This window comes from Maylandia zebra, linkage group LG4 (assembly GCF_041146795.1).
Source record: "Maylandia zebra isolate NMK-2024a linkage group LG4, Mzebra_GT3a, whole genome shotgun sequence".
NCBI lineage: Eukaryota > Metazoa > Chordata > Actinopteri > Cichliformes > Cichlidae > Maylandia > Maylandia zebra.
In genome coordinates this window covers 1,655,326-1,681,951 of record NC_135170.1, presented here as the reverse complement: position 1 = coordinate 1,681,951, position 26,626 = coordinate 1,655,326, and the positions used below count along the sequence as shown (strand labels likewise).

At 42.5% G+C, this 26,626-nt stretch overlaps 1 protein-coding gene across 1 annotated transcript in view; it reads left to right on the top strand.

The window, feature by feature from the left end:
* Nucleotides 1–18,426, top strand: part of LOC112431043 (protein NLRC3-like) — a 79,495-nt gene extending 61,069 nt beyond the window's left edge. Inside the window, exons 2-7 of the mRNA XM_076883549.1 lie at nucleotides 14,442–14,512; nucleotides 14,588–14,717; nucleotides 14,973–15,074; nucleotides 16,067–16,145; nucleotides 16,307–16,493; nucleotides 16,622–18,426. Coding sequence (XP_076739664.1) covers nucleotides 14,602–14,717; nucleotides 14,973–15,074; nucleotides 16,067–16,145; nucleotides 16,307–16,493; nucleotides 16,622–18,426 — 2,289 coding nt within the window. The 5' untranslated portion in view covers nucleotides 14,442–14,512; nucleotides 14,588–14,601. The remainder of the gene's footprint in view (nucleotides 1–14,441; nucleotides 14,513–14,587; nucleotides 14,718–14,972; nucleotides 15,075–16,066; nucleotides 16,146–16,306; nucleotides 16,494–16,621) is intronic.
* The last annotated feature ends 8,200 nt before the right edge of the window (nucleotides 18,427–26,626 follow it).

The window sequence follows — 26,626 nt, the reverse complement described above, 5'->3', positions numbered from 1 at the left end:
GAAGACAAAGGAGATTGTTGTGGACTTCAGGAGAATGCACACCCAACATGCTCCTCTGACCATTGACGGAGCGTCTGTGGAGAGAGTGAGCAGCACCAAGTTCTTGGGTGTGCACATCACAGAGGATCTCTCCTGGACGTACAACACCACAGCACTGGCCAAGAAATCACAGCAGCGTCTCTTCTTTCTCCGCAAACTAAGAAGAGCAGGAGCACCAGCCCCCATCATGTACACTTTCTACAGAGGCACCATCGAGAGCATCCTGTCGAGCTGCATCACTGTGTGGTTTGGAGCCTGCAATGCGTCCTGCCATAGAACCCTCCAACGCATAGTGAGAGCTGCAGAGAGGATCATTGGTGTCTCTCTCCCCTCCCTCCAGGACATTTACAGCACCCGTCTCACTAAAAAAGCCCTTTGCATAGCGGCTGATCCCACACACCCAATGCAAAGCTTCTTCAAGCTGCTGCCGTCGGGGAGGAGACTGCGGAGTCTCCAGGCCAGGACCAGCAGGCTGAAGGACAGCTTCATCCATCAGGCTGTCAGGAAGCTTAACTCCCTCCCGATTCTGCCCCCTCTCCCCTCTCTCCTCCACGGTCTCACTGAACTCTGTCACACACACACAAACACACACACTCTCTGACTCACTCACTGGCCTGCACCAGTTACCAGTCACTTTGTGGAGCATTGGACTGCCATTACCTCATAAGACTTTGTTGTTACACTTTCTCTTACCGTACACTACTAAATCTCCATTTGCACTATTTGCCTATTTGCACTACTCTGCCTGGTTTACACTCAATGTCACTTACCCATTATATTGTATATTGTATAGCTTTCTTGTTATATGTAAAATTGTATTTATTTAAATTTTTACTTTTTAATTATTTTACTTGCATTTTTAATCACTTTTATATTTAAATATATTTAAATGTTCATTTGCTATTTATCTAGGGATTGAGAGTAACGCAATTTCTATTCTCTGTATGTCCTGTACATGTGGCAGAATCGACAAATAAAGTTGACTTTTTGCACACACTTATAATCCTAGTTTAAGCTTGTGGATCATATCGGACACATCAGCAGCTCTTTGGAGACAAAGATTTGAGATTTAAGATGAGTCATAGTCTTTCTATCCATGGTAGCTTCCACTGCTGAGGCTCGGGAAACATGAAGAGGATAATTAAGAGCAAGCATCAGCTCTGTCTCATCTAACTACACAGTATTATGATCATGCACTTATGTCTCAAACTAAGACACAATGAGACAAAATGAGTTCTGTGAGTCTTTAGATTATCAGTAATTCTGGTGACAGTTTGACGCTCAGTGGAGCCATTTTTGGTTTGTGATGAGTGTTTTGTGAGCTTCTGTTTTGTGAATCGCTCTTTGTCATTTAGAAGATGGTGCAGAAATGTGCGCGCCCTTATCTGAGAGGACACGGAGAGAGTGTCGCAGACTCGAGGTGAGGAGATAAACCTCGGAGCAGGACGGCCTGCACGTTACCCATGTGCATCTTTTCAGTGACATCAAGTGAACCCATAATAAGCATTTCTATGTCTTAGACATCATGTCCATTTCTAATGAGAGATTATTTTTAAATGAGGGAAACCTGGTCTAACAACACGCTTCCAACAGAGCTAAAGGTTCACCACAGTGAGACGGTGGGACTCTGATAAGAACTGAAACACTGTGTATGAACAGCTGAGACAAAACTATATATAAACACTCATTTATTCCAGTTTAGTTTACAATGATTTTAAAGTAATGTGGAACGATTCATGTTCATGAGCTGTTACAAACACAACTATTGATTTGTCTATATATGGTCGGACTACAAGGCTCGTGTTGAGGCTCTTGGAATAATGTGTGAATTACAGCAAGAAATGATGGTTTCCCATTTTACCAAAGTGGAATAAAATCACCACAGCAAAGAAATCATGTTATTGTCTGCAGCTAAAATATATGGTGAACATGGTTTTATAATAATGTGCAAACACAACCTCACTCTGCTCTATACGAGGAGCCAACCACAGCTGTCCGGGTCTTCATCCACCACCTCCACCATCTTTGCTCATCATCATTCACTTAATTGCTGATTGGTTTAAATCAAACTCCATTACAGGTTCAACTCCATTATATAACAGCATGTTGACTTTGGATCTGGTGTGCAGTGCCACCTTAAAAGATGAGGAAACTAAGAGATTACAAAAAAAGAAGTGGAGGAGTTAAAGAGCTGCAGCAGATTAACAGTTTCTGACAGTCATGTGTTAGAAATAGGACGATTAGATGAGCTGAGGGATCCATCTACTGCTCAGTGAAGCCTCATCAGAAACAGTCTCAGTGGAAGGATGGCTCTATTGTTAAGGAAGGACACAGGCAGAAAGACTGGCGTCTGTCACACAGGAACTGGACTGAAAATCAGCTGCACATATTCATCAGTACGTGCAAACATATTATAGGTGTGGAATTCAGGACAGTACCATCAGAAGTTGATCCACTGTGCAAATGTCTGATTGGCAGTGGCTTCATTTTTCACTATGAACAAACTGCTAATGCAGCATCACAGGACGTCAGCCATGGATTGGCCTCCCCAGACCTCAACATTACTGAAACATCTTAACAGAGGATGGAAACAAAGGGAACCAACATCCAAGAAAAGACCAAGACTCCAGGCTGTGCTGAATTATAAAGGTGGACTGACCTCCAGGGTCCTTAGTATCATATAAGCTCAGTTTGTGTCTTATATACTTTCCATTTATATAACAAAATATATAGAAAGGAGGGTGGTTTAAGATGTCTGTAGAGTTTTATTCATTATCTTTAGACAAACAAAGAAAGCACCATCCATTCGTCTCCAGTCTGTATGAAAAACAGGGGAAAGGTCAAATTAAACCTTTGAAATTCCTTTCACAATAAATCCATAAATAAACAAAATAAAACATAGAAAAGTGTTTAAACCCACTTTTCCATAAAGCTGTCAATAGGAAATGTTCCAGTAAACATGTCTGTGTTTCTGCTGTTTTCCTTTCATGCGTCCACAGCTGACAGGTAACCCTATTGGAGTCGCCATAGTGACGGGTGGCGTCTCAGCTTCAGCGTGTTGATGGGCACAGCCATGGTTACCACAGCTGGAGTTGGTATACGGCGAGCTGTGAGAGGACAGAGATGGAGAACGCACATTTAACTCTTTAACAGGAGATACGTTACGACTAACAGACGACTGCTGTCTACATGATGTCTTTGCAGCCCTTATGCTACATGTTACACAACTTTTCTTCATGCCAACAAGACTGAGGTGCCACATAGTCGACACATACAGCTGATTATGATGCATGTTTTACTATTGCTATGTTCACATCATCTGCTTGGCTTTATTACTGAAAGCCTGGAGATCCTCTGACGTGTGCATGGCTGATGTGAAGTATGATTAGTCCTACATGACATCAACAGCAGAGGCAATGAAAGCTTTGTTGTTAACAGGTTGTAGGTAAAGTCAAATGTCTACTTCTACACTTGTGTTGGGTAAAGTTCGTCTCACTGCAGCAGATTTATATCTGTGCTTTCACAGGGCGTGATGTGGAGCTCAGCGCTGAGGTGCAGGTCTCCTTGGAGACGGCATCCTGGCTGAAATATTATCATGCTTCCAAAACATTTCAGCTTTTATTTTGAAAGAAACAAGACTTGAAAACGAGTCCCCTTCTTCCTCTTTGTCTTTGTTCTTCAGAGGAATGTCACCTGGACAAACTCAGGGCTGTTCTAGAGCCTTTCTTATTATTTGACTCCATAGAAATAAAACTGAATGGAATCAAACAAAAACTCCCAAACAGCTAAAACACTTTGCTTTATTCTCTTTTTTAACAAATACGTTGAAGTCCATCCACAACAACACAGCTGAGATCTCCTTTGTAATCAAGTGTTTACATCCTTTGTACAGATCTGCATACAAAACAATCATTTACGTCCCACAGAAGTCTAGTTACACGTAACTCTACAAGAACTGGTGAATGACAGAAACATGAGACACATGATCACAGGTGATAACAAAAAGAGAAAGAATTCATGTGTTAGTGATGTTTTTCAGCCCTGATGGCTCATGTTGGAGAAACAAGCTGAGGTACGTGGAAAGTTCACACACACAAGTGGGCGTGAGCGCACACACAGAGAGAAACACAACTGAAGCATCTGTTTGCTGTTTCTGCTTTCATCATCTCTGCTGCTGTGTCAGGCTGGGGTCTCTCAGTGACGTGGTTGAGGTGAAGTATGACGAGTATCCCTGATTCAGTCCATCGAGACAAAGGGCAAAGAAAGCTGTTGTTAACAAACTCTATGGTGATGTGGCATTTAGCTCTGACTCTACGCTCTGCTGAATCCTTTGAACCTGCTGATCAGTAAAGCTCTACGTGCTGCAGCAGATTGACCTCATCTGTGTTCACAGGTGTGGACCTCAGCGCTGAGGTGCAGGAGACTTTCATTCAGTTCTCCCTGCAAACAGCATCCAGCCTGGAAATACTGTCATCTTTCCCACAAACGGTGCTCTTATCTCAGAGAAGAAGTCTGATGTAAATAACTGCAATCAACAGTGATGTTCTGCACAGATCACTTTTCCATTTTGCTCTCTAGATGAGTCCCAGCTGCCTGACCTTGTGTCCAGGTGATCGTCTCACTGAGGAGCTTTTGTTCTGAAAATCTCACGTCCATCACCTGTTTCCTTTTTACTATCTCTGCTCTTTCTTTATTCACAATGCTCATAATATCACACAATTATATTCATCACCTGCATGTTTTTATCCAGCTGCTGTTAGAACCAAACAAATAAAAAGGATGAAAAGCCTGAAATCCTTTGATTTATTACATTTGAAACAAATATGAGAGCATCCCTAACAGCACAGCTGAGACCTTTGTTTTAATCAAGCCTTTGTATCGACACACTTGTAAAGATTCATATACAAAACATAATAGAATAAATCAATATAAAATACACATAATCACAAAAATGCAGCCATGTTGTGAGTTTGCATCTAAAACATGCATGTTTCCCTTTGTACAGGCAGATTTACAGCAGACAAAGCAACACGCTGATCGACTTTGACCGCTGCAAAAACAAAATACCCACCAAGTCTGAAGTCGATCAGAGGAACTGTTGACAGACTGACAGACAAACAGATGCTTGATTCATTAGTGCGATTAAATGTTCTTCTTTAGCAGCATCACTTCATGTGTTTGTGTTCCAGGAATAAAGGTCTGTTTAAACTGGACGTCTCCTCAGCATCACTCGTGCTGTCGTGGTTTCAAAGCTGTGCAGAAAGAATCTGAGGGATGATACAGAGGTGACCAAAGTTACAAACATCCAGCTGTGCTGCAAATGTTTGCAGAGCTCCAAACTCTTTGGCTTTCTGCAGAGCAAGTATGGAAGAAGCACCTGAGCTAACTTCAGTTTAGACGATATGAGGAAAAATGCTGCTTCCCAAAGTTTCCTACAAGTATCCAGTTTATATTTAGAGAAGCGAAGGCTCTTTATCCTGACAACTACTCCCTGGTGGATCCCTGTCCTGTGACAGCAGCAAAGACTGTGTATCAGTATCATCAAAGCCACTTCAATAACCAGTGTTTAAAGCTCTCTAGCAGATGGACTTCAGTGGCAGCAGCCTCTGTCTGCTGTGTACAGAAGGTTCTCTGATGAAGCACACAGCAGATGCTGCACTACAACAGCAGCAGCAGCTCAGCTTCAGTTTGCTTCGACGCCCTTTTTGACCTGTGAAACAGCAGAAAATGAAACATTTCAACACCCGTTTGTTAGCGTGAGCTATTCTGCTGTTTTTCATCATTTCACAGGTGAAATAAAATCACATTTACTTCCTGTAGGAGTGATCGTGTCCAGCCTGACTGAGACCATGTGCTCCATCCTGCACAGGTAATAAACCTCTGACATGAAGGGCTGTCAAGTAGTTTTAGACAAATGGGGGTAAAAGAGACGTTAAAAGCTTAAAGAGAAACTACATTTTCTAAGAACTGTCTGACGTTCACCTCTCACACAGTGGATACGATTCTGCCGCTGCAGGAATAATCTTTGTGCTTATGAAACTGTCCATGTGTTTGCAGAAAATGTCACATGTTCAAAGCCATCCCAGCACCTGGGGTTTGTATAAGTGCAGCTGCTGGTGGGGAGATAGTCTCACTCTTCTATATAAAGAGTCAGCAGGCAGCAGATCTTCATCTGTGATCTCCTCCATCATCACGTCTTCACTCTTCAGCAGCTATGGCTTCACTTCGTGCCCTTCTGGGAGTGGTGCTGTGCTCCTCATGGTTTCTGCTTCTGCCTCAGGCCGACTTTGATTTACAGAGTCATCCATAATATTTTTTATTTTTTATTTTACTGCCCATCTATTTTCATACAAATGTCTCCGTCTTATGGAAAAGGGGTGGAGCTTATCCAACGAGGACAGGCAGGGCCCCCCCAGACAGTTTAGCAGTCTATACAGGAGGCCGACCTTTGCAACATGTACTTCTATAATGACTTCACCATTTAGGTTATTTGGTTATGTTTCACCCTGGATTTTGTGTGATAATATTTATTTTGTCCACTGATTTAAAAACAACAAACTATATGAATATAAAACAGAGTGAACAACAAAACATCAGCTTTGGAAACTTTGATGTAAAATTCTGCAGTTGTTTTCTCAGATATAGCATAAATCAAACTAACATACATCAGTGTGTTATTAATGTGCACACACACACACACACACACACACACACACACACACACACACACACACACACACACACATGCACACACACACACACACACACACACGCACACACACACACACACACACACACACACACACACACGTGTTACAATAAACAGCTCTTATGCTTCTGTATGATTCTCAGTGCTTTCCATTTGCGTGTCCACAGGTTGCTGTAAGTGGTGCTTGACTGCAGTTTGCTCTCATTTCAAGTGGTTTGCTGTCACAAAGCCAACAGGAAGTCCGGCCATGGTTGAGCCAACTGAAGATGGGTTGAAGGTGGCGTCCTCGTTTCCTCTGTGAGCGCGAGAGGACAGACAAAGCAAACACCGTTTGGACAGCATTAAAATATTTACACTGATGATTAATGTTGTGTCTTTGCACCTGTAGCGATACATGTTGGAAAATGGAGACTTTAGCCACCAAGACTGACGTGCCTGGAAACTTCCCTGTGAGTACGCCCACAAAGACAGGAAACAGTTTAGCCACCGCGGTTAATCCTCCATCATCATCATCCAGTATTTTTCACATCTTTTCTTCTGCTGTTTCCCTTGTTGTCAGTCACGGGGTTTGTGACTGAAATGCGTGTGGTCGACGGGAAGCCTGACGAGTACGGCCTGAATCATTCCATCAACACCGGACGGAGTGAAACCTTTGTTGAAAACAGATTATATGGTAACGTTGCATTTAGCTTCAGTAAACTGTGAAGTTACAGCAGCAGATTTACATCACGTGGCTTCACAGGAAGTAGTCTGGACCTCAGCGCTGAGGTTCAAGCAGCTCTGCTTGCAGACGGCATCCTTCCTGAAAATGTTCTTCATCTTCCTCAAACCAGAACTTTTACATTGGTGCTGAAGTTCTATATAAAAACTGCCTGAAATACAAAGTGATGTTGTGCACTGATTACCTCACACTTTCCATGTTTCCTTCTACAGAGGAGTGTCCGCCTGAGTGTTTTGTCTGATCTGTTGTTGATCGTCTCATTGACACTGCATGCAGATCTGACACCAGGGCTGGACTGGGACAAAAAATGGTCCCGGGCATTTTGACTGGAGACCGGCCCCCCAGGTATTAAAGGAAAAACCATGAAGCCTTTGAATGAAAACAAACGCTGTTGTCACAGTGATGGACGCTGTCTTGTTGGTATACATGCATCAGTCTAATAAACTTAAACCTGCACCATCCTCCCTGTCCTGGTATTCTAAACAGGAAGTAGACTGTTGGTCGAGTTAACCTCCTGAACATCTACAACACACGGTGGAAACCTGACATTAAGACAGAGACTAGAGGTGAGACATGATCATTGCTGATTACTGATGACAGATTTAGATATGTTTTCATAAACCTTTCATTTGCCACATCAATAAACAGCACGGCAGGGCAAAATATGTTTTCTAACATGGCAACCTTTAAAAAGTGAAAGGAGACAGAAAGACAGCTGAGAAAGAATCAAACGGACTTTTTGATGCATTTTACACACAGTACTGGTGCAGAATCTAGAAAATGTGGGAAACACTGGCATCATATGCAGTACTTACTTCTGAAGAAATTATGATGGGACCTAAAAAATGACTATGTACAATAATGGATTTCTATACATTTTACATCAGATGGAAACGTTTGTTGTAAGATTCAGATAATTATTTATTAAAAGCTCGACATTTTAAATGAGAATAAGAAAGAAAAGTATGTCTTTGTGCCCCCCTCTCCCTGTTAATGCCCTACCTGCCCCCCTGGCAACACTTTGCTAGACCCGCCCCTGCACAGTTACCAGCTGTCAGCTACACAAAAAGGATCCTGGTGTTATTTGTCTCTCAGAAACAGTTCATAACTTCAACTCATTTTTGTTTTGTCATGTTTTGTTCTTTACATTGTCTTTCTTCTATATAATTGTTAAACATTTAATAAATATGTCTACAAAAAGATTTTAAAAATCAGACATTTCACACAGACACCCAAATGATTTCTGACTGATGAAGGGGGCTGAAGGTGCCCTGCTCTTGCCCAGCTTCTGCTGCACTCTCCCTGCTCACTGTCAGCAGCTGGCAGCCTCGGTCCTGCCTGAGACTCTTCATCTATCAGTGCCAAAGAATATGGGAAATAGCAACGCACAACATGCACATTACAAAACAAGCACATGAATCAGCATTACATTCATTAGTGAAGTGCTGACGTTCGTTCCTAAACTTTGGGCCTTAATTAACATCACTGTGAACTAATGTTTGCTTTGCTTCTTAACCAGTGAAGCAGCGAGGGGCTTTCTGAGGTTCCTGCTCGTAAATGCCCAAAATGAGTCGAGTATTTCTGCAACTACAAACTCTGTTTTCATCAGAGGTGTAAATATTACAGCACTGTGTCAGAGTCACTGAGGCTGGAACACAGAAAAAGGAAGTAGATGTATTTATTTTTAGACTTTATTGCCTGGAACCACTTTAAAAATACGCTTTGGGTCACAATTAACTGCAGAAAACCAGGAATCCACATATGAACATTATCTGTGCAGAGATTTATGCTTCTGAAGGTAAACAGTGAAAACTTGCAGCACTAAATGCACAGATAGCCAGGCGTTTCACATTTTGGGACCATCTGCCAGTTTTCATTTCTTAGGTATTGAAGAGCAGAAATGATTGAATTTTATTTACATGCTTAAAAATGTTTGCTTTTGAATATTATTTGAAGAATTACCCACACACTCAGGCACTGTGGGCCTGTTTCCCTTTGCACAACCGAGTGTTGGAAACGGGCCTTTTCTCTTTAAACTCTGAGGGGCTGTAACTTTGGCTTCTATTGGCAGATTTGCATGATTGACCCTCTTTTTAAAATAGTTTTAGCCAAGAGAATCAAGCTAACATCACTGTTTTTACGTCAGCTCACGTCACACGAGCTGTTTCAAGAAAAGTCCTCCTGTCACACAGCAATGCCTACATCAATCACACCACTCTGCTTAAATAATAATAATAATGTTTAGTGAAGCAGGTGAAGCAAAGGGCTGCTTTTAATAGGCTGGGAGACCCAGGTGTGCTGCTTTAGCTGCTGAGCCTCTCATGCTAGCCTCCATCTATAAGCTGGGATCACAGGAGCACTGCAGTCCTGACTAGATCAAGGATTGTTATTCATGCAGGTGACAAAAGTTTACATTCACAGAGTCATAGGATTGAGCCTGGTTTGAAAAGCAGCTGTTTAATGCAGCTGCTTAGAGTTCACACACAGTAGAAGAATCAGACTTGAGTCACATTTCAAACACTGGAAAAATACTCAGCAAGTAACAATGAAAACAGCACAGACTCAGTATATCCTGTTCAGTCCTGTGTTTGATATGAATGTGCTGTTCAGAGAGGATCTCATGTCCTCTTTTACAAAGCCTTTGTTTCATGATGTTTGTGTATAAATGAATGTAGGTGTGTTTCTAAGTGTGAAGGAGCCCTGGGAGAAAAGACTGAAGCTTGTGCCAAAGAACAAACAGGAAAGAAAGATCAGCATTAATGAAGACGAGCACAGAAGGAGCCCAAGCACGTGTTGCTTTTTCAGATTTCTCTAAAAGTGTGTGTTCATTTGTTCCATCCTTCACAACAAACAACAGCTGACAGACACACATGCACTCTGTGTCACTTCACAGGGGCTGATGAAAGTGGACACAGTAAAGGGAGAGCTGGACCTGCTCTACACATCCTGCACTCTGTTAACAGACTTTATTCTGCAGCATCAACAGATAAAAATATATGAAGATATAGAAACGTTTAACATTGTGACTGTTCACATTAGTGAAGCTGTTACTTTGCTGCCAGGTGGGAAAAGAAGCCTAAAGCTGAGTCTGATTAAACATCTGCTGCACCAGAGAGTTTCATGGCCCTGCTTTATCCTGTGCTTGCTGACCACCTCGTCCTGAAACCTCTTCATCATCCTCACAGTTGTGTGAAGAAAGAGGGAAGCAGGTGGAAACCATCTGTGCTGCTGTGTTCACTTGTGTGTGTGCGTCTATGGTCATATCTAATGTGTACCTACAGACAAACACAAACACCTGGCATTGCACAAGAGTCTCTATGGAGCAACCTGCAGATGTCAGAGATGTGATTAGAGGGTAAAGTGGACTAGTGAGAGCATCTATGTTGTTGTTGTCTGCTGGGGGACAGCATCAGCTCCAGAGATGCATCAGGATCAGCAAACTAATCTGCAAGGCTGCAAGTGTCACTGAAGGAGTTTGAGTCAGTGAGGGACTCAAACTCACACAGCTGGTCAAGAAGGCTCAGCAGCTGCTGTATTTCCTGAGGAGGCTGAGGAAATTTGGTATGTTGGCCAAGATCCTCAGCAGGTTCTACAGCTGCACTGTGGAGAGCAGCCTGACCAGCTGCATCACTGCATGGTACGGCAGCACTACTGCAAACCGCAAACGCCTGCAGAGAGTGATAACAACTGTGGAGAAGATCATCAGGACCCCGCTGCCCTCTCTGCAGAGCAGCTACCATCACAGAGTCCAGAGGAGAGACACACCTCTGCCCTCGAGACGAAGGTTCAGAAGTGTGAAATGTAGAACATCCAGACTCAACAACTCCATCTTCCCCACTGCTATCAGACTCCTGAACAGCTGACCGACCTCAAACTGCAGTTTGCACATCAGGTCACTTTGCACACTAAGTTCATTTTGCACATTAAACTCCATGTACATCCATGTACATCGACATCTGCAGACCACACGTGTCTTCAGTTACTTATTTGTACTTATTTGCAGTTATTTATCTTTTTATTTTATTTTTTTAAGTTATTTCTTATCCTTATTTTATCTTTTTATTTATTCTTATCTTGTTCTTTTAACCATTATCTAACTTGGCATTGTGCACGGTGTGTTTAGATTCAGTTTAAATTCAGGGACACGGAGCCCCTGTTGATCCTCTACCTAATCACACGAGCCACGGTGTGAGAACGGGTGTGGGTCTCAATCAGCCAAGGTTTTGGGTGAACCCATTGTGAGATCTAGCCCCACCCCATCATGTGATTTCCTGTGATCAAATGTCCCAGGATGTGAGTGGGCGTTAAGACGTCCATGTCCCTCTTCAAGCAACTTAAAGAAGTCCAGACGCTTTTCTTTCCAAGCTCCTTCAACAACATCATTCATAGAACAACTTCCAGCTTCTTTTGCTCGGCTACAGTTTGGATGGATTTGCAGATGCAACAAGACTAAAATGGTTAGGGTCAGGAGGTCAAAGGTCAGAGCTCCTGTGGGTCTGAGGGCGGCCTCACGCTGGAGAAGGATGAAGGAGTCTGACCTGATCCAGTGTTTGACATGAACACATCAGCACTGCTGTCAGTGAGCCTAACGACAGCCGTTAGCATCATTTCAGTGTTTCAGTCATAAAAACACTTCCTGTCACTGTGGTGGTTACAGTGACATCATGCAGTTTGTGCTTTGACCTCCAGAGGGCGACAAATCAGCACAGACAGAGAGCTCCATTCAAACTTTGCTGCCATCAGGAATAATTCTTCAAATATAATCATCAGTGTTTGAGCAGTTATGATATCAGGGACAATCTAGACATGTGTGACAATACTGAACATGTCACATGACACACCTCAAACATCATGTGATCCACTCTCAGTCTGCACTTTCATTCATGACTTCAACAGGTTGAAATGAGCTTTGAAGAAACATTCAGTGAAATAAATCTTTCATGGATTCATGTGAGCAGCAGATGAACTTTGTACCAACAACATCTTCAATAACAGAGTCTGAATGAAGCTCAGGTGTTGATGCTGCTCACTGATTGGACGCTTGCTTTCAGCTCTGCTCTCAGTCTTTACTGCACAGGTGAAGGTAGAAAGTGTGACTGGATCTATAGACTGGAAACAGAGAAACATGCTGAACATTTGAAGCTTTGCAGCAGAAATGTTCATGTTACAAATACAGCAGAGCTGATCTGGGATCAGTGTGTTCACACCTGCAGCTACAACAAGGTTTCATGTCTCCACACGTCAGCATGTGAACTTTACTCTGACTCAGTCTGAGCAGTCAGACGGCATATTTTTAAAGTTAACACATCAGCACACACAGAGCTGAGCCCCTCCCACCTGTGCTGAGTTTCAGGTGGAGTCCCGCCTCCTTCCAGGAAGCAGCTCACCTGTGTGTCCGTGTTTAGTGTCCAGGTGTGGAGTGGAGCTTGTTGTTGGTGTGTGAAGAAACTGTAAGTTTGCTTTGTTTCCTCCTTTAACAGTTTGTCTTTAGGAACTTTACTGTTTGTTCAGCTCGTGTTTGATTTCTTCACACAACAAACTGTGTGTGTTTGTATTTCCGGTCTCTCCATTAAAGTCAGTGTGTAATGTTTCCTGGCTAACATCAGCTGTGTGCAGCTTAGTTCAGCACAAATCTGCCGCTCCATAGTTCACGGTAACGGACTCACAGCTGGACCAACGAGGCCGAGTGTGTCCGCCACTCTGAGCTACGTTCGTGTTTGTGTACTTGTAGTTTGTACTTTGAGTTCACTCAGAGCCCACAGAGGACGCAGCGTACGTGATGACGTCACAGTCCTTTACCTCCACTGTGATTAATATTTACACACGAGACACCTGCAGAGCTCTGACGCTAAGCTAGCACACAGCATGCTAACACTAAGCTAAAGCTAGGCTAGCCAAGAACCCAGAGTGAGGTTAAAGCTGAGTAAACACTGACCCCAGACCAGCACCGTGATAAAGTGAGCTGCTGCTGCTGAACTTGAACAGGTAACAAAGTGATGAGCAGTCAGGCTGCAGGTTTCTACCTGTTCATGTTTCTACAGTAGAATCACTTTGAAGTGTCTTTGTGCTGTTTCATCTTTGATTTGTGTTCATAAACACTCAGAGAAACATCACGTGACCTCATCAGGATCTGTGTTGGTGTGTGGGGCTGTACCTCAGCTTTATGTTGTTACATGCTCATTTGTTCATTTTACACAGTAACATCAAAGTAATGTTATGAGGAGTAATGAAGTAACGTACTCCATTACTTTTAATCAAAGTGTTCTGTGTAATATGTGTAATAATGACTGTTTTGAGTAATGACCAACACTGATCACAACAAAGAGGAAATGCCTCCAACATGCACAAACATTTGAGCCACAACATGCAGTTAATGTGCACAAATGTCTTTGATATGCTGCTCAGTGATGGTGGTGACTGTCAGAGCAGAGCTACTGAGAATCAATAAGTAATATCAATGATGGGATCAGAATCACTAAATTCTTCTCATCCCTGTCAGTATCATACATGTGCTGTATAATGTGATAAATGTAGAGGTGCTGGCTGTTCTCTCACTCTGCTGTTTAGCTGTAAAGGACGCCTCCCTGCCTTTGTCTCATTCATGACCTTTAATAGTCTCTTCTAACATGCAGAGATCTGTATGATCTGTTTCATAGAGTCTAACCAGCCTGTACAGGTAACAACAACAGTCACTGCATCACTGACACACAAACGTCATCTCTGTCAATAACAACATTCATACATGGAATAAAAACACATCAGTGGATCATTGCTGGAGCTGATGTTTGTGCTCCTGGTGCAAAGGCTCTCAGTTTCCTCCTTGAAATAACATCAGTGGTGGGTCAGCGACATGCTTTCTTTCCCTCTCAGGTTTAAATATCTGGGACTCTCCACCGTTTGGTTTTAGAGCTGAAGAAGCTTCTCAGATGAAACGTCTTCCAGAAACTTAAAGACGTCTCTTTTCTCTCCAAGCTCCTTAGATCACATGACCTGGATGACTGAACCTACAGACATATTGACCTGGTTTCATGGTCACATGACAGGTCAGAGGTCAGCGACTGTAACTCAGTTCCTCCTGTTAATGTGAACTCACTGAGTGTTTGTGGTTTACCTCTCAGACTGACTGAAGACGATGATGGAGGAAGAGGAGGACAGAGCAGAGTCTGCAGGGTCCAGCTGTCCGTCTGTGAGGAGTGACCGGTCCAAAGATCGAAATCCAGCCTTCAGTGGTGAACCTGGAGCAACGAGGTCAGAGAGCTGAACTCACTGAGTAACAGAAATAATTCTGCACTGACATTATAATCAGTGTTGACTCTGGTTGATTGTCTGACTGTGTTTGTGAGCTGAGAGGAAATGAAAATGAGTTTGTAACAAAAATCAGTTTTGTCCAGTTTTCCTGTAAGAAGCTGAACTCTAATCTAAGAGGATGTTACTGACAGGAAACAGCTGCATTATCTGCAGTCTGTGTGATCACAGCTGCTTCAATCATGTTTGTGTCTGCAGAGGTCAGAGGTCACAGTCTGCAGGGTCCAGCTGTCCGTCTGTGAGGAGTGACCGGTCCAAAGGTAGCAATCCAGACTTCAGTGGTGAACCTGGAGCAACGAGGTCAGAGAGCTGTGATGACTCCTTTACATGTTTGTGTTTCCTGGATAAATATGACCTGAAACATCCTCAGATTGTTACAAAGATTCATTAAAAAGAAAACAATGAAAGAGAAAAGATCCAAATGTTCGACTTGGTCATTTGCTGTTTGAGGACAGTGATGCTCATATCTGTGGGGAAAGTGTGACCTGAGTGGGTTCATGTTTGTCTTTAAAGAACAGAGCTGCTCTGATTCTCTTTGTGTCTGATCTGTTAAACAGTCTGAGAGGTCACACAGAGACCCAGCAGCTAAAGCCTGGATCATACTGGCTGCTGTTACTCCATCAGGACAACACTGAACCACAGTGGTGTGGATGTAGTGGATAAATCCCACCATACTGATGCTCAGAGTTAATCACAGGGAAGAAATCCAGATGTTACCTTCAGATTGTGACCTTTGGAGTGGACGATGCAGATTTCAATAGAGAATAAATGTTGTTGTTTTTCAGCTGTGAAGAAAGAATCTAATTTTCTGAACTTAAGAATTTATGATGCTGGAAACAACATGGAGACTATAACACAACATTTCCACTGTGTTCATAGAATGAATGTAAAACTGTCAGACATTCATTAAATATGCAAAATGTCTACAGAAGCATCAGAGGGTCAGACGTGAAGCACTCAGTGATTTTGATCAAATGACTCATCAGTTATTGATCTGTACTACACTGATCTACCACGTTAGTAAAGCTGGTGTTCTGGTGGTGGAGGGAGACTCGGATCATGTTCTGGTTTTGGAGCAGTGATCTGCTGATGGTTCAGTTTGATGAGCTTCTTCAAAATCATCCCTGACATCACCACTGAAAGGACGTCCATGAAAACAGACTGAAAATTACTGATATGTTCACAATCTGAGAGTTTAAAACTTGACAGACTTGATTCAGATGAAGTTATTTGAGCAGAAACTCCTGGATCTTTATCCTGTGTTGATCTAATCCTTCATGGTTCCTCCACAGAGTGGACCAGCAGAGCTCAGAGGTTCCCAGTGGTCAGTCTGCCCAGCAGCATCAAACACAGCTGGACTCCATATTTATGGTCTGTACATGTACAACAACTACTGTTACATCTGTTCTGTTCACAGTCATCTCCATGCTGCTCTTTGTAGACCAGTGGATCGTCAGTGTGTCCAACATGGATCTGATGTTTGGCTCCATGATTTCAGTCTGATTGGCTCATTCATAAATATTCTGTTCCAGCTGCTGGAGGACAACATCATCACTTTTGTGAAGAACGAGCTGAAGATGATCCAGAAGGTTCTGAGTCCAGATTACCCAGAATGCTTAGAGAGTCAGAGGAGCAGCAGCAGAGAGGCGTTTGTGAAGATCACAGTGGACTTCCTGAGGAGAATGAAGCAGGAGGAGCTGGCTGACCGTCTGCAGAGCAGTAAGAGGATTTATCTAAAGATTTAAGCTGCTGGATAAATGAACATTTTCCAGAGATGGAAGATGGAGCAACATGTTTTAAAGATTAGTTCTTTTTGGAATTGAGTGTTTATTTTTCTTCTCATTCAGAACTTCAAGCTGCAGTTTGTCATCGTAACCTTAAATCCACCCTGAAGAAGAAGTTCCAGTGTGTGTTTGAGGGCATCGCTAAAGCAGGAAACCCAACCCTCCTGAATCAGATCTACACAGAGCTCTACATCACAGAGGGAGGGACTGCAGAGGTCAATGATGAACATGAGGTCAGACAGATTGAAACAGCATCCAGGAAACCAGACAGACCAGAAACAACCATCAGACAAGAAGACATCTTTAAAGCCTCACCTGGAAGAGATGAACCAATCAGAACAGTGCTGACAAAGGGAGTGGCTGGCATTGGGAAAACAGTCTTAACACAGAAATACAGCCTGGACTGGGCTGAAGACAAAGCCAACCAGGACATCCAGTTCATATTTCCATTCACTTTCAGAGAGCTGAATGTGCTGAAAGAGGAAAAGTTCAGCTTGGTGGGACTTGTTCATCACTTCTTTACTGAAACCAAAGAAGCAGGAATCTGCAGCTTTGAAGACTTCCAGGTTGTGTTCATCTTTGATGGTCTGGATGAGTGTCGACTTCCTCTGGACTTCCACAAAACTACAATCCTAACTGACCCTAGAAAGTCCACCTCAGTGGATGTGCTGCTGATAAACCTCATCAGGGGGAAACTGCTTCCCTCTGCTCGCCTCTGGATAACCACACGACCTGCAGCAGCCAATCAGATCCCTCCTGACTGTGTCGGCATGGTGACAGAGGTCAGAGGGTTCACTAACCCACAGAAGGAGGAGTACTTCAGGAAGAGATTCAGAGATGAGGAGCAGGCCAGCAGGATCATCTCCCACATCAAGACATCACGAAGCCTCCACATCATGTGTCACATCCCAGTCTTCTGCTGGATCACTGCTACAGTTCTGGAGGATGTGCTGGAAACCAGAGAGGGAGGACAGCTGCCCAAGACCCTGACTGAGATGTACATCCACTTCCTGGTGGTTCAGGCCAAAGTGAAGAAGGTCAAGTATGATGGAGGAGCTGAGACAGATCCACACTGGAGTCCAGAGAGCAGGAAGATGATGGAGTCTCTGGGAAAACTGGCTTTTGATCAGCTGCAGAAAGGAAACCTGATCTTCTATGAATCAGACCTGACAGAGTGTGGCATCGATATCAGAGCAGCCTCAGTGTACTCAGGAGTGTTCACACAGATCTTTAAAGAGGAGAGCGGACTGTACCAGAACAAGGTGTTCTGCTTCATCCATCTGAGTGTTCAGGAGTTTCTGGCTGCTCTTCATGTCCATCTGACCTTCATCAACTCTGGAGTCAACCTGCTGGAAGAACAACAAGCAACCTCCAAGAAATCTAAACTATTTAACAAACCAAAACTTCAATCTCTCCACCAGAGTGCTGTGAACAAGGCCTTACAGAGTCCAAATGGACACCTGGACTTGTTCCTCCGCTTCCTCCTGGGTCTTTCACTGCAGACCAATCAGACTCTCCTACGAGGTCTGCTGACACAGACAGGAAGTAGCTCACAGACCAATCAGGAAACAGTCCAGTACATCAAGAAGAAGCTCAGTGAGAATCTGTCTGCAGAGAAAAGCATCAATCTGATCCACTGTCTGAATGAACTGGATGATCGTTCTCTAGTGGAGGAGATCCAACAGTCCCTGAGATCAGGAAGTCTCTCCACAGGTGAACTGTCTCCTGCTCAGTGGTCAGCTCTGGTCTTCATCTTACTGTCATCAGAAGAAGATCTGGATGTGTTTGACCTGAAGAAATACTCTGCTTCAGAGGAGGCTCTTCTGAGGCTGCTGCCAGTGGTCAAAGCCTCCAACAAGGCTCTGTGAGTAAATCTGTGATCATGTTTATTTTTAAAATGTTGATTAAAAGTGGTCATAGATTTCTTCCATGACAGATCCATGTCCTAAAACCATGAGACAGCGTAGTTGTATAGTATAAAAGAAAAAAGGAGAACTTTTGACTACAATATTGTAACTTGAATGAACTTTTGAAACAGCCTTTAAACATAAAATTTATGAACAGAATCAGTGACAAAGGGCAGCCCTGGTGGAGCCCATCACCCACCGGACTTATTACTATCCAACGTATTGCCGGCTATGCCAACCAAGCTCTTGCAATGGTTGTAAAAGGATCGAATGGCCATAAAATGTTTCTCAGTTTTATTATTTTCAGTCACATCTGTTTTTGATTATTAACTGAATATTTTAAAATTCAGGCTTTTTATGTTATACAAAACATCATATTTTCTTATGATGTCTTGTATTGATTCTGAAGGAATAGTTTTCATCAGTATCGCAGATACCAGCCTGAATTTTACTTTGTATTGGATCAGAAAGGAAATCAGTGGCATCACACATCACTTACAGCAACTTCAGTACCTCTTCATTTTAATAAACTGGGGGGAGGTGCACCAAGATTCAGTATGAGATAAAGAATTATTTTTAACTGTAAGGTTGGAGAAATCTGTTGTTGGAAATTGGAAGAACAGGTCATCTTAAAAATCACTGCATTGTAGTTTTATTCAGGCCCCTTCAATCTGTGATCGCTGTTGCTTTGCATTGTAAATGCTACTATTACAAAAGTCACAAATATTAGTGTATGTGTGTGTTGTTGGGTAATAAACCAAAAGAACAGAATCTACCAGCACCTCACTGATTTCTGCTTAAAAACAATAAAAAAGCAATAAAGCTCTGATTTGTTTGGTTGATCTTGTCTCCCTTCCACCTTGATTTCAGACTGAGTGGCTGTAACCTGTCAGACAGAAGCTGTGAAGCTCTGTCCTCAGTCCTGAGCTCCCAGTCCTCCCATCTGACAGAGCTGGACCTGGGTAACAACAACCTGCAGGATTCAGGAGTGAAGCTTCTGTCTGCTGGGATGAAGAGTCAATACTGCAAACTGGAAACGCTGAGGTCAGATCAAGCAATATCGATTTTTTTTTCATCAATTAACATCATTTAATCAATTTCATTTGGAAAAAATTAACAGTGTTTATGTTTTGTTTTTTTAATGAATCCATTCAAATCACACTAAACTGCCACATTTGTCTTTTGTAACGTGAGGCAATAAGGATTCCAGCATGTCCTGAAACAGTGTTGAAATATTGTAAATGTAGTAGCTCCTCATGGCACCATGAATATACTTTAACACAAGTGTTTCATGTCTTCTTGTCATCCTTTCTTCAGACTGAGTGGCTGTAACCTGTCAGACAGAAGCTGTGAAGCTCTGTCCTCAGTCCTGAGCTCCCAGTCCTCCCATCTGACAGAGCTGGATCTGGGTAACAACAACCTGCAGGATTCAGGACTGAAGCTTCTATTTTCTGCAGTGGAGAGTCCAAAGTGTACAATTCTCAGGTCAGGATTCAGTCTTTTCTGATGATGATTTAAAACCTGAGTCAGGTCGATAAATGGCTTACTCATTTACAACAGACATGATTTGTCAAATCACCTTATATCTAACCCAAAGGTCCTGTGTTTTACTACTTTGATTTTTTAGTAAAACACAGGACCTCTTAATATTTATCTAAGAGACCATATATAATTTTTTTCCCTGGATCATGTGTGTACCCTCCTGGTTGGAGCTCCAGCAGCCTGTATCAGTGAATGGGACTTTAAATGAAATTGCTGCCCCTGTCAGGAAGAGGTCTGAGTGACACACAAAACAGAAAATATGAGCACTGCATGTGTCTGAGGCTACTCAGATACAGACCTGAATGAGACACTAACTTTGTCTCTGAGAGATAACTTTTATTATTAAATACACTTCATTTCTCATCTGTGTAGAGAATGTAGAGTTTGACATGCTAATATTACAAAATGAAAAATCACACTGAGTCACAAAGAAATTGTTTTGGAGTATTTATGGTTCAGCTGATGAAATTGTTCAAACAAACCAGTAATTTACACCGAAACAGCACAAGTGAAACTTTTTCGAGGGACTTACACTAAGCTTGTCCTGGTACACCTGTAGAGCCCAGCTTCTATGGACCATGAGCTTAAGTTCTGTGCTGCTCTGATTTATTGCCTGTGCTGTCTTTCAGTTCAGCTTTGTCGAGTCTCTGGTAGGATTTCTTTTACATGACCTGTGTAAAAACAAAACAGGAAACACATTAAGCTGAAGTAAGATGCACAATTTGAAAAATGGGGCACAAAAAATGTTGCTGCTTTCTGGAAAGTGCGTCTAAGAAGACCCAATGGAGAAAGTGAAGAGAAAAATCAAAGATTAAGAAGAAGAAAATGGCAGAGGCAGTTTCTCTTGGACTGCCTGCAGATGGGGTGAGACTCTAGAAACAGGGATGATTGGAGAAAATGCAAAGAGGCCATAGGATAAACCAGGAGATGAATACTCTGGTGTTCTGGGGATAGTGGGAGTGAGAGGGAGAGATGCCAGTAAATGATTTCAAGGATAAATTTGAGAGAATCAGAGCTAAGAAACCAAAGCAAGTGGGGAACTACAAACATATGGACAGACTCATAATTAGGCCAAAGACACATTAAAGCAATTATTACAGGTTTAGAAACAGGGATGGATATGAAGGAGCTTAGCATGAATTTGCATTGAGGAAAGAATAGCAACGAGCATCAGAGGAAACAGTTAGGAAAACTAAAAGGATGTACTGGCAGGAATACTGCAGTACTTTAGGAAGAACTACCGTATTTCCCAGACTACAGAGCGCACCTGAATATTAGCCGCACAAGCTAAAATCAGGGGAAAATCCTGTTTTGTACATACATTAGCCGCACCTGACTAAAAGCCGCAGGTGTTTCAATGTTGACTTATCATATGTAAGAGAATATGCACAAAGCGAATTGTCAGGAAAGAGATGGCTGTTTGGAGACACACCCCTTTTATTAATATTTTGAAAAACAAGTTATGGGTACATATTTGCATAACTTTTTAGGTATATGTACAAGTAGCGGTAATTACAAGTACGAAACATGTACTGTGCTTCATAAATGAGTAACAAATGTAGTACATAACAATAACCTACAGCACACCAGAACAATTGATTCGGACTACCTTTTAGGCTCAGGTGCAGTGACACGGCTTTAACAAGAAGAAAAGTCAGTCATTCACCACCATCTTCCTGCCCACTAAAACCACCAAAGTCCTCTCCTCCAGTGTCGGAAACAAACAGGCTCAGGGTGGCTTCGTCATCCACTCTCAGCTTCTTTCTTTCGTTGTCACTTTCAAAACCAAAGAAATCCTCGTTGTCAGTGTCAGAGTCGAACACCCTCAGAAGGGCCGTGGCGGTGTCCTCCTCTCCATCATGCAGCATTCAGCCCTTCGAAATCTGTTGGTGATCGTGGATGTTTTCACACTTTTCCACGCTGTCAGAATCCAATGGTGGAGTTGGGCATAACTTGCTTTTTGCAAGTTTATCGCCGCTCATCATCCAGGCCTCCAGCTGAACGGGTAGCGCTACTTTGAAGTTTGTTTTTCGCGCTACCTCGTACTGCACTACGTTGCCTGACGGATGGACATGTGACCAACATACCACTCTTGAACCCCGATCCTTCCGCCAGGCAACGTAGTGCCGTACAACAGCGGAACAAACAAAACAAATCCGCTCATGGACAATCCATAGAAAAGCCGCACCTGACTAAAAGCCGCAGGGCTCAAAGCTTGTGCAAAAAGTAGCGGCTTATAGCCCGACAATTACGGTACACCAGTTCAGAATGTGTGGAGTACAGTTAAGAACATGAATGCAGACAGGAAACAACAGCAGCTGTTGTAAAGTAAATTCAAACTCCTTCATTAAATGCAGCTGGTTGAGTTGAAAACAATGGAGAATGATTGTGTTACGTTGTTTATTCTCTATAGAAATGGAGCAGGAGTGCATGCAGAGCTGGACGTGGGCTGTATATACATGCGTGTATCTGTTTTGTCTGTGAGCAGAGAAAACAAAGCGCTGGAAATGTCATATTGAAATGTTAAATCAGGAAAATCCTGGAGAAGAGGATAGTTCTAATGTTCAGTTTGTAATGTTGAATTCAACACAGCTCTTAAATGCATAAAAATGACTTCACCTGACATCAGACTGAACAATCGGATTAGCTACTGATATTGATTTAACCCGTTTAGACCTACCATAGAACCAAGTCCGCCAGAGCTTATATTATATTTTTACATGCTGTAGAGCCATTTTTGGGAGCATTTCAAGTTGCTATACATCAATACAACCATTACAGCCTAAATTTTAATAATATGTATGTATTAAGTGCATAGTAATTACATAAATTGCAAAAAAGTGCAATAAACTACAAAAAAATTGAAAATCGTTTTTGTTTTTTTAACATATATTTCTAGTTAGAGAAATTTAAGAGGCTTATCCCTCAAAACTGTAAATACAAAAAAGTTGCACAAAATAGTTTCCCACCTCAGGAAATTTATTTTGAGTGCCTTCATAGTTTTATTTTTGAAATACACCAATTTTTATATACTGCAGGAAAAACGAAAATAAATATTATACTGCAAATTTGCAAAATAACAGCATATGCATCAAAATAAACTATTTCCAGCAGAGCAATATGAGTCCTAAGCATATGTGGAAGGAAACTGTAACCTAGGACAAGCTGATGGCATAAGATGTAAATACAACTCCTCAGGTTTCATATGCAAAAAAAATTATTGCACTAGCTCACGTGATTACAGTGCTACCGGGATTTAAAAATAGTTGCGCAAAACGGAGTGTGCCCACTCTGACCAGTTTTAAAGGGTTAAAGCAAGAAAATATGGTATTAGCATTAGATGCCAATTCCTATTAACCTTAAATTAGCATTACCTGCTAATGGCAGTCTACTTAGCATTAACTCCTCACTAATGTAATGCTAATCCACATCAAATTATCTTTAGCTTTAGCATTAGCTGCTAGCTTCAGCCTACCTAGCACTAGCTGCTCACATTGTTAAAAGGGAAGAGAAAACGATATTAGCATTAGCTTGTAATAATTATTCACCCCTAATTAGAATTAGCCACTAATGGCAGCATACTTAGCATTAACTCCTCACATCGTTATAATGCAAATGATGCTAACTTGCATTAAATTAGACTGCTGTTATTAGCTAATGCTATTTAGCAGTAGCTGCTCACATTGCTATAAAGCAAAGGAAAACGATATGAGCATTAGGTTCTAATGCGTATTTGCCTTAAATTAGACGTAGGTGGGCAGCACGGTGGCACGATGGTTAGCACTGTTGCCGCACAGCAAGAAGGTCCTGAGTTCAATTCCACCATCAGGCCGGGGTCTTTCTGTGTGGAGTTTGCATGTTCTCCCCGTGTTTGCGTGGGTTCCCTCCGGGTACTCCGGCTTCCTCCCACCGTCCAAAGACATGCAGCTTGTGGGGATAGGTTAATTGGAAAATCCAAATTGCCACTAGGTGTGAATGTGCGAGTGAATGTGAGTGTGAATGGTTGTCTGTCCCTGTGTGTTAGCCCTGCGACAGACTGGCGACCTGTCCAGGGTGTACCCCGCCTTTCGCCCTATGACAGCTGGGATAGGCTCCAGCGCCCCCCGCGACCCTGAAAAGGATAAGCGGAAGCGAATGGATGGATGGATGGATAGACGTAGGTGCTAATGGCGGCCTACTTAGCATTAGCAGCTCAGATGTTGTAATGCTAGGGAAAAGAGTGTTAGCATTAGCCGTTCACAATGTTATAAAGTTAAGGGAAATAGTGTTAGCATTAGCTACTCACATTGTTAAAAAGTGTTAGCATTAGTGCATAATGCTAATTCACATCAAATTAGCATTAGTTAATAACGGCAGCCTATTTAGCATTAGCAGATAATGTTGACCTTGGCCCACTGGAAAAGTTCAGAACTAAAGATTTAGGAGTGTTTCTCGATAGCTCTTTCTCATTTGAGAAACAAATGAATTCTGTTATTAAAACCAGCTGTAAGGTTTATATTGTTGATTGTCATTTATGCTTAGAAATATTTACTCATATATGCTTAGAGTTGTATAATCGATTGCATGATGATAGAGGTTTGATCCTTAGTAGTCTGTAAAGACTCTGTGTGCCTTCCAGAGTGCTCTGGCATGCACACACCACTTGGGGCCATGAGAGAGGTCGTACCCTCTCTTACTGATTTATGGTGTAGGACAGGGGTCTCAAACTCAATTTAGCTGGGGGCCGCTGCAGGCAGAGTCTGGGTGAGGCTGGGCCGCATTAGGTTTTCCACAAGAAAGGCATGGTTAAAAAATTCCAATCCTCTCAAATCTCTTTATTTATTTTTTAACACAAAATATTAAAAATAAATAAACAAATTAAGAATTAATAAGAAAATAAATCAATCAGTAATACATAAATAAAACAATAATAAGATATTTTTAGTCAGTGAACTTGTGTGTTTCTTTCAGTCTTCTATATCTGCTGTGTTTAGATTGAAATGTCTGTATTAACAGTTCTATAACCTTCTTCTGAACATGAATGGAACACTGTAGAAAATGAACTGTTCTTCTGAACATGGCTTCTCTTGCCTACTCCTTGCTGCTAGAGACCTGGCAGCGTTTCCTCTCGCATAGCCGAGCCAGATTTGGCCTGAGGGAGGAAGCAGTTGCGACCCTCAGTATGTCTTGAAGATGATCATCCGTAAGTCTGGACCTGTACTTGGACTTATTGAAGTTCAAAGTGGAGAAGAGCTTTTGGCACAAGTATGTGCTACCAAAAAGGCACATGGTCCACTTGAACATTCGGGAAAGCCGAGGGAAACTAGGGCTCAATTCTCTCAAAAATTGTCCAAGCTTGTCTGCTTTTCCACTCACCTCCCTGAACTTTGCTTTGAGTTCAGAGTTGCACTGCAGCTCAATGAGCTCCATTTGAAGCACAGAAGGGGCATCTTGCACATCAAAGGAGAAGGGGTCCGCAAAAATGTGAAAGGTGGCTCTGTGTGTCTTGAAGTCAGCAAACCTGTGATCAAATTCCTCCTGTAGCCTCAAAATGACATCAACATACTCGTCAGCACTGAATGGTGTGCCTGCATCCACGAGAGCCTTGCATGCTGGGAAATGGCAAAGGTTTGTCTGAGAGAGCTGAGCTTTCCAGAGCGCCAGTTTTGTGGAGAATGCTCTCACGTTGTCATAGGCAGCACTGACAAGTTGCCCCTGGCCTTGTAACGTCTTGTTCAGTACATTAAGCTCATGTGTCATATCAACAAGAAAAGCTGAGTCCATGAGCCATTTTGGGATCAGTTAGCACAGGAACACTAACTCCATCCTTCTCCATGAAGGCTTCACTTCTGCTCTCAACTCAAAAAGTCTCTTTAATACATTTCCCCTGCTGAGCCAACGTACCTCAGTGAAGTCGAGCACATCCCCATATTCTGACTCCATTTCCTCTAGAAAAGCACAGAACCTTCGGTGCTTTAAGCCCCTGGATCTGATTTGGTTGATGCATTTCACAACAATAGACATCACATTGTCAAACTTCAGGCATTTGCTGCAAAGGACCTGCTGATGGATGATGCAGTGCAGAGCAATGGCCTCCTCCACGCCTTCCTCTTCCAGTTTGTTTTGTGCCACCAGTCCATTTTTCCTCCCTGTCATTGATGGCGCTCCATCTGTTGTTATTCTAACAAACCTCTTCCATGGCAAACCAACATTCTCAATGGCATCACACAGCTTGTAAATATCTGCTGAGCGGTGGTCTGGCCATGCATTGGAATTACTGTGAGCAGCTCCTCCATCACTTCAAAACTGTCATCAACACCACGGACATACATTGGGAGCTGGGCAGTGTCGGTGATGTCTGTGGTCTCATCAAGAGCGACTGAGTATACACTGAAACATTTGGCTTTCTCACACAGTTGGTCATAAATGTCACTTGACAGGTCAGAAATGCGATCTGCTGCGGTGTTGGCAGAAAGGCTGATGTTGCTAAACTGACCTTTCTTTCCCGGACAGACTATATTTGCAGCCTGCAATATGCACTTTTAGACAAATGCACCTTCTGTGAATGGCTTCCCTGCTTTAGCAATCATCTCACTAACCACGTGGCTCCGACTGCTGCATTATTCTCTTTGGTTGCTTT